General features: G+C 40.3%; 1 protein-coding gene across 1 annotated transcript in view; it reads left to right on the forward strand.

The window, feature by feature from the left end:
* Positions 1-13822: 13822 nt before the first annotated feature.
* DCBLD2 (discoidin, CUB and LCCL domain containing 2) overlaps positions 13823-21381 on the forward strand; it is a 65717-nt gene continuing 58158 nt past the window's right edge. The window contains exon 1 of the mRNA XM_075766455.1: positions 13823-13952. Within this exon, the coding sequence (XP_075622570.1) occupies positions 13838-13952 (115 nt within the window). The 5' untranslated portion in view covers positions 13823-13837. The remainder of the gene's footprint in view (positions 13953-21381) is intronic.

Genomic DNA, 21381 nt, shown 5'->3' on the forward strand with positions numbered 1-21381 from the left:
TCAAAGCTGTATACTTTCCTGTATAATACATAAGAATAAAAATCAACTCTTATTATCAGTGCAGTCCCATGTGTTTACCCCAGCTGCCAACACAATGTGTTACTAAGGTGGTCATCTTTTCTTTTTGCCCTTTAATATTAATAGAGTGTTTATTCCCTTACTCTCTTTAAACTCTGCTTGATCACATAGTCATTCCACTAAAGGAAATTACAGGCTGCAGGGAAATCTGGAGAAATATCTGTGTTTTAATACTAGCTGTATGTCATCCAGGATCCCACCGGAGATGACATTATTGCTTTTCAATGGCAAGAGCTGGTCACATGGGAGGTGATGTTTTTATTATAATCAGCTGCACAGAACTGGTGAGGGTGAGCTCATCTGCAGCTGAGTATGTTTGAACTTTTGTACCTTTCAGTACCTTTCTGTGAGCAATGGAAACTCCCTGCAACTGGGATGCGTTAGAGTTAGGTTTCCTGTAAATGTTGAGACCTTAGAAAATGGCCACAGGAAATGAACTTTTCAAAAGAAAAGAAAATTGAACTGGAGAACTACAATGTTGATCATTGAAGCAAAGTGGTCTCATCTGGGTTCAGTAGGAAAGGATTATTATGGTTTCAATATCTGATTTGATCTTAGTCTTCCATTCACAGAATTACTCAAAAGACTTTTTGACTCTATGTCATATTACAGAAAGCAGATTCCACTTACACTGTGGCCTACCGTTATGCTGGGAGTCTCATGGGAGATTCTGAGCACCCTTAACTTCCATCTGAAGCTTCAAGGATTGGTCCTTAGTCAAAGCCTCGATAAACACATCACATCTGCTTCCCTGGGATGATTTCCAGACAACATGCATTTCATTGACTTTCTGTGAGGAATAAATGGAAATCTAGTGGCACATCTGGTGCTGCCTTCAAATCAATTTACAGTAGTTAAATAGATTTGAATTGGCACTCACTCACATGAAGAACCTGTCGTGCAGCTCTTTGTTCACGTCACCTCACTAACTCGGCTATTAAACAATTGCATTTACCTTAATGCAGATTTTTGTTGGAAAAACAAGATGACATTTTGCACATGGCTGGGCTTTAAGGCAGTTAATGAAATTAAAGCAAAGAACTCCCAGCACAGTAGGAAACCCGGATAACAGGAACAATCATTTAGGCAGCACATTTTTGTTCCCATGGGAGCCAAGGCTAATTATCAGGGCCAGGTTGCATCCAGAGGGGTGAGGAGATGACAGCACAACAGTATTTCTCTGCACAGCTGCTCTAGTCAAATTTATTTACACATTCTAGAGAAACAATGCTTTTAAAATAGATTTCTTCCCAGTGTAGGCTGGCAAGTGTAGATGGAGCCATGTACGAGCCCTATCAGGTTTTCACAACAATTTGCAGTGTTTGAAAAGCAGCTTATGCAGTTTATGCAGTACCATCCATATGGGCTGAGCCTGAGTAGTTTTAGAAAAGACATATCAAAGAAGAAAAGGAGTTTGCAGAGGGAAAGGAGGAAAGCAGATCCAAGTCTGGAAACTGTCTCCACAAAACAGACACTTTTTTTCCTTTTTTCTTCTTTTTTTCCTGATTTAAGTAAAAGCAAAATAACATTCCACAGTAATCAAAGCACGCTCTCTTATCACAGAGTAGGCTTTGGGTTAACAGCATACTTCTTGATCTTTCTCTATTCTCTTTACTAAACCAGATCATAAAAGGTGAGAAAGAGCAGTTTTGTCTAGAGCACTTTTATGAGTTAAAAGCATTATTTTGTACTTAAGGCACTGAGCCAGATCTTCGAACATCTGGTTCAGTTCCTGCCGGTTCCATAAACTTCCTGTGTGACAAAATATATTTGCACTTCAATTCCTATCTCCTAGGCAGGAATCATGCTGGTTTATTGTTTTACAGAGGTGGTCAGTTCATGGAGTGTATGTGAGTACCTGCACGGCCCAGTTCAATGAAAATGTGACTTAAAGCTGTGGACAAGGGTTCATTGCCATATTCTGAGTATCTAGTCCCAGCTCTGTCACTGTGTGCTGTGGCTTGAAAGTATCTCTCTCAATATTGCCATCTGTAATATGAGAATAATGCTGCTTTCTTACTTCCAACGGCAGTTGTGTGAATAGGTTGTTTGCAATGCTTCCTGGTGCTTAGACAAAGAAATGTGCTGTAAAGATGGAAATTATTTCTATCACGTGAACCTCATCCACTAAGGTTATCTTCTGCATAAGAGAATCCTTTCACTGTCTGTTTTGCTGCTTCTCCTCACAGAGCTTCATCCCTGTTGTTTCCAATATGAAAAAGTTCATTCAGACTTCACACATGATTATCTCCCACCTTTCAGATGAACAAATCCAGCTGCAACAGCGTGAAAGCCGAGGAATGAGTAAATGATGGTTGCAGTCTGCTCTTGGCCAGAATGCAGTTAAGATTTTTATCTTAACAGCGTCTTTGGTGTCCAGGGAAAGGCATTGACCTGTAGGCTGTCTTCCAGCTTGTGCCTAATTGGAATGCTGGCCCTCGGCCAACAGCCCAGCAGAAAGTCAAATTGTGAAACAGGAGAAATATTTGAGTCAACTCCTGAAATAGGTGGAGCGGTCGCAGGGAACTAACTCTTCTTACCATCCACTCTGGGCTACGTCTTTCCTTCCAAAGATTTTATCATTTCTGTGGCTTCGTGATAATTTTTCAGCAAGATTGCAATCTCAGCCTACAAAGCACCGGGAAGATCAGTCCTAGATGAAAATGATCTGATGTGAACCGACAAGTTTCTAAGAAGTCTACTTTTCCATAAGGGAGACGATTGTTTGGAACAAATGCTGCAGACATCTCCTTTAGGCTGATAATTTCTGTTGTGGGTTAGCTGAGGAAAATGTTTTAAATTGCTACACAGGACTGGTACTTTCCCAAATGTAAATATGCTCATTATTGGGTCCTGTTCTTACAGTCCTATGAATCTTTCCTTTTTATCTTTCACTGAAGAACAATAAACTATATTCCCAAAATTAGGGATTTAAATGTTGTAACGACTTGTCTATAATGCAGTATTTCTTTAAACTGTGTGCTGGTCCTGTTACTGCCTCCTTCTAACTGAAGGGACATATTTTTCTGTAATGAAGCATTTTTTTCACAGTAACACAGGGCTCAGCAATGCTGTGGAGCACTGAGCAAATGGTGTCAATATCCTCCTGGAGCTGAAAAACAAAAGGAAAGTGAGCAAGCAGGCTTTTGAGGAAGGATTCAGCTTTTCATTCCAGGGTTCTTACTCACAGCAATACACATTCCACACGCCAGCCTGTTCCTGATAGACACAGAGCACACTCTGCTTTCCTGGGAACAAACATTTTCTAGTAATTTAAAGGTGAATATTTGGATTGATGAAATGATCAGCTAGGTGTCTTGAAAGAATGCATGAGAGATCGGGAAATCGTATCCAGATCTGGTCATTCTTGCTCTAGAAGCACACCACATGTTGTGGGGTTCCTCAGGATCTCACCCGTGGGTACCCCAAAGTACTTTCTGAGACAAGAAACTCTGAAGGCGTTTTGCAATATTCCCCTTAGCTCTGGGAAAATAACCACTAATATTTTTATTGTGGTGAGAAGAGAATGATCAGATAGTACAACACAGCACCTGCTTCTGGAATGCAGAACATGAAGAAAAGGTAATAAAGAGGGAGCACCAGGGACTGGGAATGTTTGAACAAGCACAATGCGTGTTCAGTGGGAGATATGAATCCCTTTACACCAGTCCAGAAATGCTTAGTAAACAACTAAAGGAACAGTGTTGGCTGGTTCTAGAGTGAACCATTGCTTAGGAGCTACCCTTAAGTACTAGGCATAGTTTTTAGAAAGTCATGCCTTTCATTCAAGAATTCCAGCCACCGCAGCCAATAAGTCGGCCTCATCGGGGGCACAACTGAAATGCCTCTACGCGAACGCACGGAGCATGGGGAACAAACAAGAGGAGCTGGAGACGTGTGCGTGCCTGCAAGGCTATGGCCTTATTGGCATTACAGAGACATGGTGGGATAGCTCCTATGACTGGAGTGTTGGGATGGAAGGGTACAGGCTCTTTAGGAAGGGCAGGCGAGGAGGAGGCGTTGCCCTCTACATCAATGACCAGCTGGAGTGCATGGAGCTCCACCTGGGGATGGATGAGGAGCCTACTGAGAGCCTATGGGTCAGGATTAAAGGGAGGGCTAGGGCAAGGGACATCATACTGGAGGTTTGCTACAGGCCACCTGACCAGGGAGACTGAGCAGATGAGACCCTCTATAGGCAGATAGGAGCAGCCTCATGCTCACAAGCCCTGGTCCTTATGGGGGACTTCAACCACCCCGACATCTGCTGGAGGGACAACGCAGCTGAGCGCAAGCAATCCAGGAAGTTCCTGGAATGTGTCGATGACAACTTTCTCCTCCAAGTGATAGAGGAGCCCACGAGGAGAGGTGCTATGCTGGACCTTATTCTTACCAATAAGGAGGGCCTGGTAGGGGATGTCAAGCTCAAGGGCAGCCTTGGCTGCAGTGACCATGAAATGGTGGAATGCAGGATCCTCAGGGCAGCGAGGAGGGTTCGCAGCAAGCTCACTACCCTGGACTTCAGGAGAGCAGACTTTGGCCTCTTCAGGGATCTGCTTGGTAGAATACCATGGGACAAAGCCCTGGAAGGAAGAGGGGCCCAAGACAGCTGGCTAATATTCGAGGGTCATCTCCTCCAAGCTTAGGAGCAATGCATCCCAACAAAGAGGAAGTCAAGCAAAACCACCAAGAGGCCCCCGTGGATGAACAAGGAGCTCCTGGGCAAAGTCAAACAAAAAAAGGAAGCCTACAGAGGGTGGAAGCAAGGGCAGGTAGCCTGGGAAGAATACAGAGAAACTGTCCAAGCAGCCAGGGATCAGGTTAGGAAACCCAAAGCCCTGATAGAGATTAGTCTGGCCAGGGATGTCAAGGACAAGAAAAACTTCTATAGGTATGTCAGTGATAAGAGGAGGACGAGGGAAATTGTGGGTCCCCTCCAGAATGGAACAGGTGACCTGGTTACCCAGGATATGGAGAAGGCTGAGGTGCTCAACGACTTCTTTGCCTCAGTCTTCACTGGCAAATGCTTGAGCCACACTGCCCAGGTCACAGAAGGCAGGGACAGGGAGAATGCAGATCCGCCCACTGTAGGAGAAGATCAGGTTCAAGAATATCTAAGGAACCTGAAGGTGCACAAGTCCATGGGACCTGATGAGTTGCATCCGTGGGTCTTGAGGGAACTGGCGGATGAAGTGGCCAGGCCACTCGCCATCGTATCTGAGAAGTCCTGGCAGTCTGGTGAAGTTCCCACCGACTGGAAGAGGGGAAACATAACCCCCATTTTTAAGAAGGGTAAAAAGGAAGACCCAGGGAACTACAGGCCGGTCAGTCTCACCTCTGTGCCTGGCAAGATTATGAAGCAGACCCTGCTGGAGACTATGCTCAGGCACATGGAAAATAAGGAGGTGATTGGTGACAGCCAACACGGCTTCACTAAGGGCAAATCGTGCCTGACAAACTTGGTGACCTTCTATGATGGGGTTACAGCATTGGTGGATAAGAGAAGGGCAACTGACGTTATCTACCTAGACTTGTGCAAGGCATTTGACACTGTCCTGCATGACATCCTTGTCTCTAAATTGGAGAGACATGGGTTCAATGGATGGACCACACGGTGGATAAGGAATTGGCTGGATGGTCGCACTCAAAGAGTTGTGATCAACAGCTCAGGGTCCACGTGGAGAACAGTGACAAGTGGTGTTCCTCAGGGGTCGGTACTGGGACCAGCACTGTTCAACATCTTTGTCAGTGACATGGACAGCTGGATGGAGTGCACCCTCAGCAAGTTTGCCGACGACACCAAGCTGTGTGTGTGGTCGACACACTGGAGGGAAGGGATGCCATCCAGAGGGACCTTGACAGGCTGGAGAGGTGGGCCCGTGCGAACCGCATGAAGTTCAACAAGGCCAAGTGCAAGGTCCTGCACAGGGGTCAGCGCAATCCCAAGCACGACTATAGGCTGGGCGAGGAATGGATTGAAAGCAGCCCCGAGGAGAAGGACTTGTGGGTATTGATTGATGAGAAGCTCAACGTGAGCTGGCAGTGTGCGCTTGCAGCCCAGAAAGCCAACCGTGTCCTGGGCTGCATCCAAAGAGGTGTGACCAGCAGGTCGAGGAAGGTGATCCTGCCCCTCTACTCCGCTCTTGTGAGACCCCACCTGGAGTACTGCGTCCAGCTCTGGGGGCCCCAGTACAGGAGAGACATGGAGCTGTTGGAGCGAGTCCAGAGGAGGGCCACGAAGCTGATCAGAGGGCTGGAGCACCTCTCCTGTGAGGACAGGCTGAGAGAGTTGGGATTGTTCAGCCTGGAGAAGAGAAGGCTCCAGGGAGACCTTATAGCAGCCTTCCAGCACCTGAAGGGGCCTACAAGAAAGCTGGAGAGGGACTGTTTACAAGGGCATGTAGTGATAGGACAAGGGGTAACAGCCCTAAGCTGAAGGAGGGTCAATTTAGATTAGATGTTAGAAAGAAATTCTTTACTGTGAGGGTGGTGAGGCACTGGCACAGGTTGCCCAGAGAGGTTGTGGCTGCCCCATCCCTGGAAGTGTTCAAGGCCAGGTTGGATGGGGCTTTGGGCAACGTGGTCTAGTGGAGGGTGTCCCTGCCTGCAGCAGGGGGGGTTCGAACTAGATGATCTTTGAGGTCCCTTCCAACCCAAACCATTCTGTGATTCTATTAGACTATCCATTATAGAAAAGGCTTGTAATATGCAAACAAGTCTGGGTTTTGCTAGTGTTGTGGTTTAACCCTAGCCAGTAACTAAGGAAGAGAATAATAATAATAATAAACCAAGTGATGCCCAAATGCAATTGCTTACCACATGCAGAAGGAGGAAGAAAAGCAATCTGATGCCCAGTCTGTTTCCGAGCAGTGAATCTGCCACCTGGCTAGCTTCCCCAATTATAACTGGAGCATAATGCTGTATGGCAGGGAATATCCTTTTGGCCAGTCTAGGTCAGCTGTCCTGGCTGTGCTCTCCCAGCTTCTTGTGCACCTGGCAAGGCGTGAGAAGCTGAAAAGTCATTGACTTAGTGTAGGCACTACAACTACCCAGCAACAACTAAAAGCATCAGTGTGTTATCAACATTACTCTCATCCTAAATCCAAAACACAGCACTATACCAGCTACTAGAAAGAAAATCAACTCTATCTCAGCTGAAAGCAGGGTATCTAGCTATATCAGCTGGTCTAGAGATTACCTCCTTGCCTCACATATAGCCTTAGGCTATTGTAGCTACAGCAACGCTGCTACATTTTAACACTGTTACAGGCTCTCTAGACCAAAATGGTATAAAAGGACCAGCTTGTGAAAAATCTATGAATCTCCAACAACTTCAGCACAGTTTTTCTGATTTATGTGAAGTGAGAATCAGGCCTGTGTTATACATGAAATCCTTCTTTGAGGCCACTGTCAAGTCTGGTGTAAAAAAAGGAGGGAGTTTCATGAATTTGTTTCAGAACAACGACCCAGATAGCTAAATAGATTTGAACGAGTAAGAGTGGGGATTACAGTGATGTGAAAATGTGTAAAATGAAAAACTAAAATAGCATCTTGAAAGATGATAAAAAATAGATCAAATAATGAAGTCTAGTGACAAATATCATAAACAAGCAGTACTTCTACATTTGAAACTCAGTGCAGAGAACTTCATTCTCAAATATAAGGCAGATTTCCAGATGCTTCCTGATAATGTGGGAGGCACTCTGTGCCTGCATGCAAATCCTCACTTAGATAATGCATAGGAAACAAAATGATCTAAACTCCCAAGGCACTTGACCCTATGTGCAGTTGTCTAGGAACAAAATTATGTACAAAATACGCAGCTATTACCAGGGCCTCGTGAATATCGTGATTCCATAGCAATGGAATTTGCTGAAGAATCGTGGTCTTGACTCTTGCTTATTATTAGATACTATATGAAAGGGAATGAGAAGGATTTTGGAAGTCCTCAGGGAAGTCTCTGTGGTGGGCATTTTGCAGGCATCTAGTAAATGACAGTCCCATCCCTAAATGAACACAGACTGCAGAATGGGAAGATGCACCAGAAGGTATAAATCAGAATAGTAGTTGCAATAGCTGTGATTAAAAGAAAAAAAAAGGGGGGGGGGAAGGTGGAAGCATATAAAGTGGATAGGTTTCTAGTCTTTATAAGTATCAAACTACCTTTGACAATGCCAGTGAAGTATCATCAGTGTACTGAACTATGCTTTTAATGTTAGCTGTGAGAAAGAGGAGCTCCTCATTATCTGGAAGGGATTGAAGGTGAATTTGGAAAGGAAAAGCGTTCATTTAGAAACAGCACAATTAACTGTATCACTGCAGAGTAATTCTCTAACTCTGTCTTCTAGCCATATACACCCACAAGCCCAGGCTGCCTTCCCTACCATTATAGATGTGAAAAGTCCCCTCTGCTCTTTGTCTAGTTGCCAGAATTTCCACGTTTTGCTATGCAAATGTTGTAACTGCCAATAGCTGAATATGAAAAAATATGGAGAAGGCATAAAATTAATTTATAAAGAGTATGAAACTGAAGAGCTTCGTTGGACTGTTTGAGTTAATGCTCAAAATATTTTTTTTAGAAACTCTTACTTTTTAAAATATAAATGAAACAGCTGTGAGATTTCTAATATGCTATTCCAGAACATTTCATAGCTGAGCTCTTAGGTACACATCAAATGTGAATATGATGATTTTTAACTAATCATGGATACCAGTATTAGTAACATAATTGAAATTTGGTGACATAGGTCACATTTCAGGATCCTGGAAATAGGCCAGCCTGTGCTCTGATGACATTTTACCTGGGAAAAAAGAGGTGCTTCATACAATTTTTTCCAAAAGTAATATGCAAAATACAAATTATGCATGTATTGTTTTCTAGTCCTAGATATGTCTCCATAGCCTAAAGAGTTCTCTTACATGGCCATGAGAGCATTTAAGTTGCACTACACAATTCTAATAGGGAAGTATTGAGAGACCACAGCTAAGACTCAAAATTAAATGAGCCTTCATTATTTCTGTTTGTATATTTATAATTAAAGGTACTGTTTTTCTTCTTGTGCACATAATTGGCTAACCAAACAGTTACTTTCAATTTAAGAACTGGATCAGGTCTTATGTTCAATTTAAATCCAACTTACTTAAATAGCTTTATCTTATAGTTCAATCCACAACTGCCAGTTAGCAGGTCTAGGACTCATTCACACTCACTCTGGATAATATTTTGTGGTGCTAACAGAGGTCCAGACCATTTTTTTCTCATTTTATTTCAATTTTGACATCTGTTTGTTGGTTACCTTTTGCATTGTGCAGCCTCGGTTTGGAAACAGACTACAGAAACTGCAGCCACAGCATCCTACCAGGACACAAGTAGCCCCTATGCAGAATCTGTCCGCAGCCCAAGAAGAGGAAGATGAAGCCAGCAGCAACCTGGATGTAAGTCAAGCACAGGACAATCGTGCCAAGCAGAGAGGAAGTAAACCATGTTAATGGAGCAGTGTACATACACCTGCAGTGGCACTCCAGTTCGGTGAGTTTGGCACTGCGGTTCACAAGGGCATGTCTTTAGGGTTACTTTCCCAGTCTCTGCTGGAGTGGGTCTGCAATGTGTGGAAAGTGAACCTGTGGATATGTCTCTGCCTTATGCATATTCTTCTAAATGTGATTTTATGAATCCCAAATTTGACTGATAAGGTTCCAGACTGGCACATCTCCACTAGATGAGCAGTTGTCTGTCCTGCTATGACTGGGCTAGTGTGTGTTTGGGGGCCACCTGGCAGTTATCAAAAGTGAATAAAATCAGGTTAAGAAAGCTAAGACAGGGGAGCAGATTATCTTGGGAAGGCAAAAGCCAAGGTTCATCTGATTTCATAGGCAGAGCATGATCAGACATAGGCAGAGCATGATCAGGATCAGGATTTCCAAACTCTTTCAAGATTGTACCTAAACACAGCCTAGTCCAAGAACTATTTGAGCCTCACTAGGAAAAGCTGAACCTATAACACTATAACAAGGAGTAGGAATCCTACAAAATGAAGCAGAGAGGTATTCAGGAGTCAAAGAATAAGTTGTGAATCTGCTAGAGCCTGAGGAGAATCTAAACACTGCTTAAAGTGAAAGGTCATAGGGAGTTTTTCAAACTATCTGTACTGAAGTAGATTCCTCAGTCCTAAACAGCAGTGACATCTTTAAATGCCTTTTTTTCCTTTTTTGCTTTTTTTCTTTCCTTTGGGAGCAAGTGGGGAAATAAAGGACATGAAGTTCTGCATAAAAGCCTTGAGGTCCACAAAGTGCAATCTCCTGTTATGGCAAACAGTCATTTAATAAAAATCTACTCACAGACTGTTGGCAATCTTTTTAAAATATAATTAGTCTTCTTGCACCTATTATGTCAGAAGGCTGGTTTAGTAATTCCCTGCTCTGCTGTTTAGAGACCTTCTTTTAGCTGTCATTTTCCCAGTATCATCTTTTGCAATGAAGATCAAATTCCTCTTATCTGTGAGCTTATCTCTTTTAGGCACCTCAGCAAGATAGGCTCTTCATGAATGTAGTATCCAGTCTCCTGACCAGCCTAGAGTCCAGTCTCTGAATGTGTTCTGTGCACCTGATCCAGATAAAATTAATTTTTTAAATAATGGTGACTAGAACGTGACATTCCAGGGGACTTTTTATTATTTCATATAAAATGAACTTAATATTTCCTTATCTCTGTCAAAATATCTTGCCTCTTGGATGAGGATCACATTTGTCTTTTTCATGTCTTCTTGTCAGTCACGTCTCATAGCTGGGCCATCAACCTAACATGTGGGTCATTGTCCCAGCTCATAAACTGCCAAATTAAATGAGAAATTCTTATTAGTCTTTGCATTTCATTATAGTTCATCACAGTTCTATTACTCCTGACTTAAAAATCAGTCCTTCTTGAATTATTATCTGTTTCCTCTCCTTATACAATATTTTGCCACTGTACTGAAAATGCCTCCAACTGTCTTATCAACAGATTTCATTAATACGTTCCTAGTCTTTGTGCCAAGGCCATCCATGAGAATATTTTGTAATACTAAGTTCCATAAACAGTCCTGGAGGATGTCTCTCTATAATCTTCCTTGAACCCTCGGTGATAAACCCTTGTCCTCTCTCTCCCTTACTCTCTTTGCCAAACCCTCTTGTTATTATCATACTCATTTGTATTCACAAGTCAGGTGATTCCTATACTATTTCATATCTTCTCCACTTTAACTGATCAACTGTATGAGAATGCTTTACAGAAGTCACCTAAGATTTACCACATTTTCTTTCCCTAAAAAAAGTTGATTGTTGTCAAAAACAATGCTAGTTGAATCTGTTGTCTTTCATAAACCCAGACTGTATGTTGCCCTATTTTTCATTACTTTTATGTCTTGTACAATATTTTCCTTTACAACATGTTCTAAAGCCTTGTATACTATTGAAGTTTACAGTTGCATTATCATGTTCTTTCTGTATTGTTAAACACAAAGTAGTGTTTGCTGTACAAGATGGAAAAAATAGCCCCCATTTTCTTTTGGCAGATTATCATTAATTTCTGATTTGTTAGGATTGCACAGTGATCCATTTTTTTAATGATTAAAGACTCCTTTCTTCCCTTTTGTTCTTTTTTTTTTTTGGTCCTTTCGATAATTTGTACTTTATTGCTATTTTTTCTGATCTCCAAGGCAGAGAAATTTTAGTTGATTAATTTTATTTCCATTTTTTCTAAGCTTTTGTGCACTTCTAATATATTTTTTTCAGGTAGCTGCTCATCCTGTTACAATTAGACCCCTCCTCTAAAAATGTTTTTATTTTCTTGGGATTAAAGTTAACGTTTTGCATCTCCCACTTACAAATTCTCCCAGATTTTCTCAACATTCAGGACTTTGAGTTATTCAGTCCAGCCTACCTCACTAAATGGTTCTCTTTGTTTCATAAAATTTCTTCTTTTTTCCAACTCTGCTTTTTGTCTATTAAAATAATTTCATTTATATTGATCTGATCTAAGTCAGGATCATCAGACCCAAAACTATTTTATGGTAGTGTTGTTCTTTAGCCAGTTGGAGCAAAAAAACACAGTCCTTACTCAATAGCACTTTACAGTAAATTCTCAAGCTTTTTCCTTCCCCAAGGTAAATGAAAAACATTACAACAGAAAAATCATATATTTCTTCTATTAGAACAGCACATCTTTCAGTTCTTATGATACTAACTCTCTTTACCGAGTCTGATTTATAGTGATGAACACGCTGATTCATTCAATACATAGTCTTTTCTTCCCAGTGAAAAAATGTTTGTCTCATTTTTTTCAAGACACATTGTACCTATTCCAGCGATGCTACTTTATTCTTTAAGGCTAGAGGCCTACCCCTTGAATAATCCTGATAATTTCCAATGGGGCAAATTTAGGGCACGATATTCTGAGAGACATAACAGAGTCTGACTGTAAAAGAAAGGCAATGAAGGCTACTGAGGGAGGTGAATTTATTGTGTTATGAAGGGGTGTGCTAGTAATTGTGGGAAGAAATTCACGTTAAAAAAAAAAAAAGGATATCAGGGAAAAATATACTGAGACCAAAATTCACTACAGTCCAGAGACATCTTCCAAAGGGAATCTTGGAAGCAGAAAAGCCTTGTACTGTTAAAAGCAGATTTGACAAAGCAATAGAATAGGTCCTGCATTTTTAAGCTGGCTAGCAGAGATTTTTTCCATCTCTAGCTTCCATGTGTCTGTGTTCCCTACCTCCTCTTTCCCTGACAGATGTTCTACTCCTCATTAAATAAGGAAGTAACAGCACCCTTTCCTCACCGTTCCTCAGTTTTCACCCATAATTTAACCTCAGATTTCAAGTATTGCTGCACTGCTTTGCACCTATTCCACTGAAATTAATTCCAGCTAATTTCTGTCTTTTAGGTACTCTTCCTGTCTGTGGAAGCAAAGGAGGAGAAGGAGGAAGAAATGCTTCCTACTGTTTAGCAGTTCTGTAAATGAAAAAGCTTACTTCTAAGGCACAGCTTGCAACCTGTGGGTAGGACTCCAAATAAAATGCTTTTTATTCATTCTGTTTAATATCACATATTGAAGTTTGAGGCACCAGTGGTAGGTGATTGATTTTTGTAGAACTAGTTTCCATATCTCTAACTTCTTTACAATCTTTCTGTGTACATTGTTAGATTTACATGCACTCCCCCCTCAAACATTAGGCTGGAGTCATTCTTCATCTTGCAGGGTTAACTAATCCATCATTAGATGGACCCATGCAGATCCATATGAAATGTTTGCTTTTAAAGCCAAGCTTTCTTACATCAGCTTTTGACATTTTATTCAGTTGGACAAGCTGATTAATGGTGTCAGCATTGTACATTTGCTTTGCAATGAATACTAAGCAGATGTTATACTGGCGTGTTGCCCCACACTGAGCACAAAGAGGTAAATTCCGTGAGACCTTGCTTTTGTAAATAGGTCAGTTACCAAAAGGTCAAAGTGTGTCCCTTAGTCTGTTTTATATATAAATATGATACTGATTAATCTTAGATATTTTGATTCAAGTCTTCTGGGAGGGACTTTATATTGGAAGTACAGGGCCAAAACCTGACGTGTCAGACTAAGCAAAGCATCTGTGACTATAAGGGCAATCTTTTCTGTGAGGGCTTCCACATTGAACCAGTTGTGAGTTGCTCTCATTATACCTTGCATTTTCTCTCTCAGCAGCCATGCAGGCAAGGTCTGTTATGTCTTTTCATCAAGCCAATGGGATATAACAAAAGAATGTTTCAGGCACACAAGTCTTTAGGTCTGAAATGGAAACCACAAACCTCAAGCTCAATACAGAGTGAGAACGGAACAGTTCCTCAAAAAAATCTGGGTAAGCACCCCTAGGATAAAAGGAAGTGTTAGCAAGAGAAGAGATAATAAGCCATACGTAAGCATTTTCCTTCAACATAAGCTAAACTTCAGAAATGAACTCTCTGAAGTAGAACTACTTCTGTTTGACACTGGCAGAAGAGAATCGAGTGCATTGATACAGATTTCAGAGATGGACCTGTGCCACAAAGTTTGAGTCAGATCTGAAGTTTCCCAAAGTTCAGGAAGTCTTCAGAACCAGGGCTCCTGGGTCCTTCTCACATAATTTACAAAGCCCACATTATCTGTTGTCCAGGAACAAAGATTTTGAATATACTACTCTTCCAGATAGAAATAGAATTATTATCTCCCTACCTTCTGAGAATCCAATGGAATTATAAATTTTATTTATTTTACTAATGTATTAATTATATATATGCAATTATTAATATATTAATTTGTTAATTACCATGTGGGGTTTTTTCCCAGAAATTCTTCCTCCATTCTAGCCAAAAAGAAGAAAGAATATAGAAAACCTACACATTAATCCTGTACAGGTAAAACTTAATCTATTTCAGTGGATGCAAGATATGAACCATTCTATGATTCTATGAATATTCACAATGCTCTAAGGTCTTACAGCCATCTCTAAGAGTCAGGGACTAGCTCCCAACTGAATCTCTATTAATGCCCAGCATTCACCCTTCAAATGAGATTTTATAAAATAATTTTGAGTATTGAGTAAAAATGATATTATCATTTTTATGGCATAAAATGTTTGAATGTAAGCTACTTCAGTTAGAATGGCACAATTATATTGACACAATTCTGCTGGTCAGAAAAACCTCTTCTTTTATAACTGTTCTTGTCCAACAAATTCCTGGGAGCTTGGTTATTTAGCTTAAGCTGAAGAGAATGGATTCAGCTCTGGAGGTCTATGGTTCTCTCTCTGTTTTTGAAGGGTATGACTAATATTTAATTCAATATTTCATTCACCTCTCTAAAAAGACAAACATAAAATGACAAAGACATAATATAACTAGACCATCATGTGCATTAAATATATTTTCCTGATAATCACATGTAGGTTGTTTATATTTATTTTCCTAAGCATAGATATCCTAGTTACTTGCACCTCATTAAAATGAGTCCTTCTCTGGCTTAACAACCAATGCATTTTAAGCCTGTTCATTTAAACTATTGAGAGTTTATATGCACCAAAACCTGAAGGTAATGAGGCTTTTACTTACTGAACACCTTTTATATCCCCAGCATATCTCTCCCTATGTAAGCTGAGTCTCAACTGTGACATAGTGGTTTCTAACTGAATTCATCGCCTTCCAGTTGACTGTACCCTATCCCTTGAATAGGAATTTGCAAGCAAGAAAGCTACTGAAAGGTCAAGGGGTAGAGAGAAGAAGCACCCTGAACACAATGGCACTTGTTCCTTCTGCCACTTCAAGTTACTGACTTCCTTGCTGTCTCCATGCATTCATTTGCATAATAGAGGTGATCATCTGGCCTTTATTGCAGATTGAATGTAAATCAGTTACTGAAACATAAAGTACATCCTAGGGAACTCTCTGTACACTGCCATACCAATGAAGGTCCTAGTGCTGCCTAGGGATACTGGAAGTGACAAACAAAAAAATATTAGTGTTGCTGATTGACCCTCATTGTTACAACTTGTATGAGAGGCTACAGAGGGATTTCACGGTCTTGGTGAAAGAAGTGTTACTTCTAGTTAATCTCCCTTCTCCCACTACTGTAATTTAAGAGACTGGACTTCACATTTTAGTATGTAACTTGCCACCAAAACCATCCCATTTTTGACCCCCTCTTGGGCTGAACTGGACTCCAAGCTGGGAGATTTCTGCTTACATTGAGATATAAGCATGTATTTAATGGCTTTATTTTAAGCACCAAACCTCATGAAAAGACCTTCGTGATCTGCAACATTTTACTGAGCCATTCTGCATAGAATATATTTCCAGTTTCTTTGGTAAGACACTATTTTCCTTCTCAACACAAAAACAGGTGCAGGCTTTTCTTCCTAACATTTAAAAATAAACAGAAAAGTATTGACTGCACTTCTACTCAACCTTTTTGACCAGGATTCCCTACTTTTCATTTTTGCTAAAGCAGGCTAGGATGCCATGCCTCCTCTACCACTTAACAGAACTACTACACATACACACCCAGTCCAAGACATCTATGTTGCTGTGCCTTTCAGGAAGCCTGTCAGTTATAGCTCTAACCTTCTGATGTTCAATATGGTAATCCCTTTCCTTTTAATTTTGCCCATAAACTAGTGAACCTTTTTCTTCCCAGCTGCCACAGCTGGCTGTCTAAGTTCTTATTGACTCTCTCCAAATCAATTTTCCCTCACATTTGTATGAGTCACATCTCATTCACAGAAGGAGAGATTGACACTACCACGTTGCAATCTCGTCCAGCAACTAACTAATCTTTCTCATGAAGTCTTGCATGAAGCACACTGGGGCACGTGTTGGCAGAGAAGCAGTGACGTTGCGCTTTAAGAGGAGTGAGTGTGTGGCATATTTGCCTCTATATCTGGAAATGGAAAGGGGCTAGGAAACTGAGCATTGACAGTCATAATTTTCAAAAAACACTAGGGCCAAAACCACAATGCTATTTTAAGAAGATGTTGGGCCAGGTAATATGAATCTTTCTTCACTTTTGGTTTTATCAAACTTTCTGGCTGATTTGGGCCATCTTTTAAAACTATTTCAACAATTATAATGGCCAGAAACTTACACTTTTGTAACATCTTTTATCTCTCTCTTTTTTCTTTCTTTTAAATTTGGATTTTGATTCTCAAAACTCTAGCACAGTCATCGCTTGCCAGTGTCCAAGTGCTGGCAACAACACAATATGACACAGATTTCCTGGGTTTTATAGTAACTGGCAATGCCGTTCTCCAGGGAGAAGCATTAGCCCTGTGCATAAAGCTTGGATTTCACATAAACAGCTCTATTTCTTCTTTAAATTTGATCATATGCTCTCATTTTCATGTATGTCTTTATTAGTATAGCCCAATATTTCTTTTAAAGCTTTTAATATTTTCAGGCTTCCTCCCATTTAAAATTATAATTCTCTGCTATTTCAGTTAAATGCTACACCAATTTTCTTAAAGCTGAGTAATTTTTGCCTGCAGTTCTAGCTCTGTATTTCATCAGCACCAGCTAGGGCTGTCTACCAGCAGCACATTACTTAAATTTGTACAAAAGATATAACTGGCTTTTTAGCATTGATCTGTTTTTTCTAGAATATATTTTCACATTTTGATTCTCCTCTTTTCACTACAAATCGTTTTACTTATCACAGTACTGATGTGGTTGCAGCTCAGTTCAGTTTGCTTTGGCGGACTACAATCAGTCAGATAAAAAAAATTAGGCTGCTTCTCAAATTCTTTATCTGGAAGAGACAGAGCTGATACCAACATGTTCATGCTCTGATTCACAATTTTAAGAGCAGGTAAAGTATAAACCCTTGAAAAAAATGAATTTATTTGCTACAGAGATTACTAATCTCATCTGCAAAAACAGAACGCCTCTTTCTGAAACAGAAAATTTTGCTTGAAGTTCTTCCTTTTGGATCTTAGCTTCCAGACATTGTCTTCACAGGTCCCAGATTGTAGCATTATAGTCTCACCTCAAGTTTCTGTTTACACCTGAGGCTCTCCTGTACACAGCATTAGGCACAAATATATTACAACTACACATTATGTTGTTCTCTGACATCAATGTACGGATCTGCTTAAGGGTAGGAAGGCTCTGCAGAGGGATCTGGACAGGCTGGAATGATGGGCCAAGGTCAACTGTATGAGGTTTAACAAGGCCAAGTGCTGGGTCCTGCACTTCGGTCACAACAATGCCATGCAATGCTACAGGCTTGGGGAAGAGTGGCTGGAAAGCTGCCTGGCGGAAAAGGACCTGGGGGTGCTGGCTGACAGCCAGCTGAACATGAGCCAACAGTGTGCCCAGGTGGCCAAGAAGGCCAACAGCATCTTGGCTTGTATCAAGAATAGTGTGGCCAGCAGGAGTAGGGAAGTGATTCTGCCCCTTTACTTGGCTCTGGTGAGGCTGCACCTCGAATACTGTGTTCAGTTTTGGTCCCCTCAGTACAAGAAGGACATTGACGTGCTGGAGCATGTCCAGAGAAGGGCAACAAAGCTAGTAAAGGAACTGGAGCACAAGTCTTATGAGGAGTGGCTGAGGGAACTGGGGTTGTTTATTCTGGAGAAGAAGAGGCTGAGGGGAGACCTTATTGCTCTCTACAACTACATCAAAGGAGGTTGTAGTGAGGTGGGTGTTGGTCTCTTCTCCCAAGTAACTAGCGAAAGGACAAGAGGGAATGGCCTCAAGTTCCGCCAGGGGAGATTTAGATTAGGTATTAGGAAAAATTTCTTCACCAAAAGAGTGCTCAGGCACTGGAACAGGCTGCCCAGAGAGGTGATGGAGTCACCATCCCTGGAGGTGTTCAAAAAAACATGTAGACATGGCACTTCGGGACATGGTTTAGTAGACATGGTGATGTTGGGTTGATGGTTGGACTTGATGATCTTAGAGGTCTTTTCCAACCTTAAGATCCTATGATTCCATTACATCATATTTTCTGGATATAAAAGCCTGAAACATGTGACACTTAACTCCTCTCTTTCACCTTCATAAGGGTGAAAGAAAGAGTGCTCTTAAATATTTCCCTAATTTGATAAATGTGATCTGTTCTCCTCAAGCATATAAATATATCAGTAAAGAGCTGCATCTTTTGAGAAGTGAGACATCTAATTTTTTTCTAGTTATCACTGGTCAATGAGACTGGAATCAGGAATCAGTGTAAAATCAAATCATAACTCAACTTGGTACAGTGACTAATTCAGAGGCAAGAATGAGTAAGCATGCAGGCAGAGAAGAGGACTAGAACAATATAGAGAAGATACAGAATTTGGAGGAGGTGCACAGGCCGTGAAAGATTGTTTCAACATGGGGTTTGCCTAAAAGAAGCAAAGCCAAAAAAGAAAACTAAAGTCCTGACAAAAATGTAAAATATTGAAAATAATGTGGAGAACAACACATTAACTATAAAATAGAGATGAAATGTATGGAAATAATTGAAGCAGCAGACTCATGGTTCCTGATTCAGCAAAATAGTTACAGACGTAAGTTTAAGTGTGCTCTTCGTTCCCACAGAAGCTAAATCCATGATTAAAATCCTGCCTGTGCTTATGTGCTGAATTAATCCTATAGTAATCAAAGTCTCCTCCTTCAGCTTTCACTGAGCCATAGGATTCATTGCATCCAGGGAATTTAGATTGCTCAGTACATCAAAATACCACTTTTATTTAAGAGTACAAAATCCATAGTTACAAGACACAATTAGTCTTTAAGGTTTTTCTGTTTTCACTTGAAGGATCTTAGTAGTACTGGGCATTGATCCAATAAACATGAACTTGTTCAAGGGTAGAAGACAGTATGAGATTCTCCCTAATATTTTCCTTCTCTATGTTACCATGTTTAAATAAGCAAAAAATAGCTTATTTATTTCCTCAGCATCCCCAAATTGTTTCAGATATACAGTGCAGTAAAAATGTTAAAGAAAATTGTTCTTGGAATTTATGCTACCATTTTCTCTGATAATGATTTTAGGCACAGTAAAATTAACTGATGTTTCTTACCAAAATAACCCAGAACTAAATGTTAAGTGTTTATTATCTTTTAAAAACACAAACCAATCCGCAACCAAGTAACTCTAGAGCATCAAATAAATCTGCTTTATGTACAATCATGAGGCTCCTATCTGAAGTGAATTAAAAATTAATCTTAGGTAAATATATCATGGTGGGTTTGTAAATGTGTTTCTGAGGATGAGATTAATTACATCCATTGATGTGAATAATAGACAATCAATACCCATTTTCCTTTCTAAAAAGATTAAATCAAATCCATTCTGCAACTGGAACTTTGTTGTTATTCTTAAAAAAAATCAGCATAATAGGCAATTAAAATGGAAACAAAGAAAAAATTAAAACAAAGAGAGGAGTAGAAGGATTTTTACTGAAAGCTATAATAAAACCTAGAAATCCCAAATGAGATGAAAATGAGTAGCCAAGAGCAGCAAAAGCTAGATCCGAAGGCCTAGATCCTGCGGTCTTTTAGTACCACACATTTAGCTAATGCCACAGAGCATACTGCAGGATTCTGAAGTGTTTGCAAGATCAGGCACCAACCATTTTGCTTGGCTGTAGGTTAGTAGTAACAACAGTTAATAAAATAACATTTGAAATATGTAAACTTCTGAAGCTCCAGAGATGTTTCCATTCTGTAGAACTCATGATAGCTTAACTTACTCACAATTTTTCATGAGTTTTCTTTGGATATTTAATTTAAAATACTACGGAACCATTTATTAAAGTGTGTTTTCCAAAAAGCAGAATTATGGCAAAGGAGAACAATAACTTTTTCAATAACAGTTTCTGTTTTAATTCAACTACTTTAACAATTAAAAATAAGAAAAGGATAGGGGTTTGTTCCAATGTTGTAGCTGTTAAATTATAAAACTGTATTTTAGTGAATAATCCCTTTATATACTATTAAGCCTGGACAGTTTTAGAGATGGCATGTTTTTTCCATGGCATATGTCAAACCTGTCCGCTGAGCTGGGTCCAGTTATTCATGGGCAGGAGACCGGATCTATTCACTCTCAGGTAAAAGGGCTACTTACCTAATGAACATGGAAGTTAAAGATTTCCTTTAACATTAAATGATCTTTTTTAGAGTGGCATCCAGACATCCCTGTATTGTGGTAAAGAAGTTTGCATTTTCAATATATCTGCTGGATGGTTCATGGTGTCCAGGGGTGTTTAATCCAACAGAGCTTCACAGGAATAGTAGGAGGAACTAAAATAGAGCAGAAGACCTTATTCAGATCCCTCACTCTGGAGTGAACTTTACTCTTGTTAAACTCTTGTAAATGCTAGAAAACATTTTTGCTAAAGAAAATTCTGCAATTTAATTTAGTTTTGAGTGTTATATGCTTAAAATAATTTGCATACTTATGTGTGACGTCTCAGCAGATTGCAAGATCTAACCTATATATTGGATTTCAGCCAAATTTTACTATACTGCCACTGTAGCTGTAATCTAAACAACTCTAAGAATATGCTCATTACCAGATAGCATAATTCTCTTGGTTGGAATTCCACCATAAGTAGTGGAATTTGTTTTCTGGAAAAAGAGGTAAAGTGACCTAATAATTCTGTGGACAGCAGAGAGAAACTGTGAACCTGAGTGCAGATCTGGACTTGCTCACAAATGATTATCTGGGAACAGTGCTAGTAATAACCTTCAGGTGTTTGCTGACAAGAAAAAGGGGACATATGGCCCTTAGATATACATACAGCGCTTGTATTAGCTGGGTGGGTGGGCCTT

This window comes from Balearica regulorum, chromosome 1 (genome assembly GCF_011004875.1).
Source record: "Balearica regulorum gibbericeps isolate bBalReg1 chromosome 1, bBalReg1.pri, whole genome shotgun sequence".
Lineage (NCBI taxonomy): Eukaryota > Metazoa > Chordata > Aves > Gruiformes > Gruidae > Balearica > Balearica regulorum.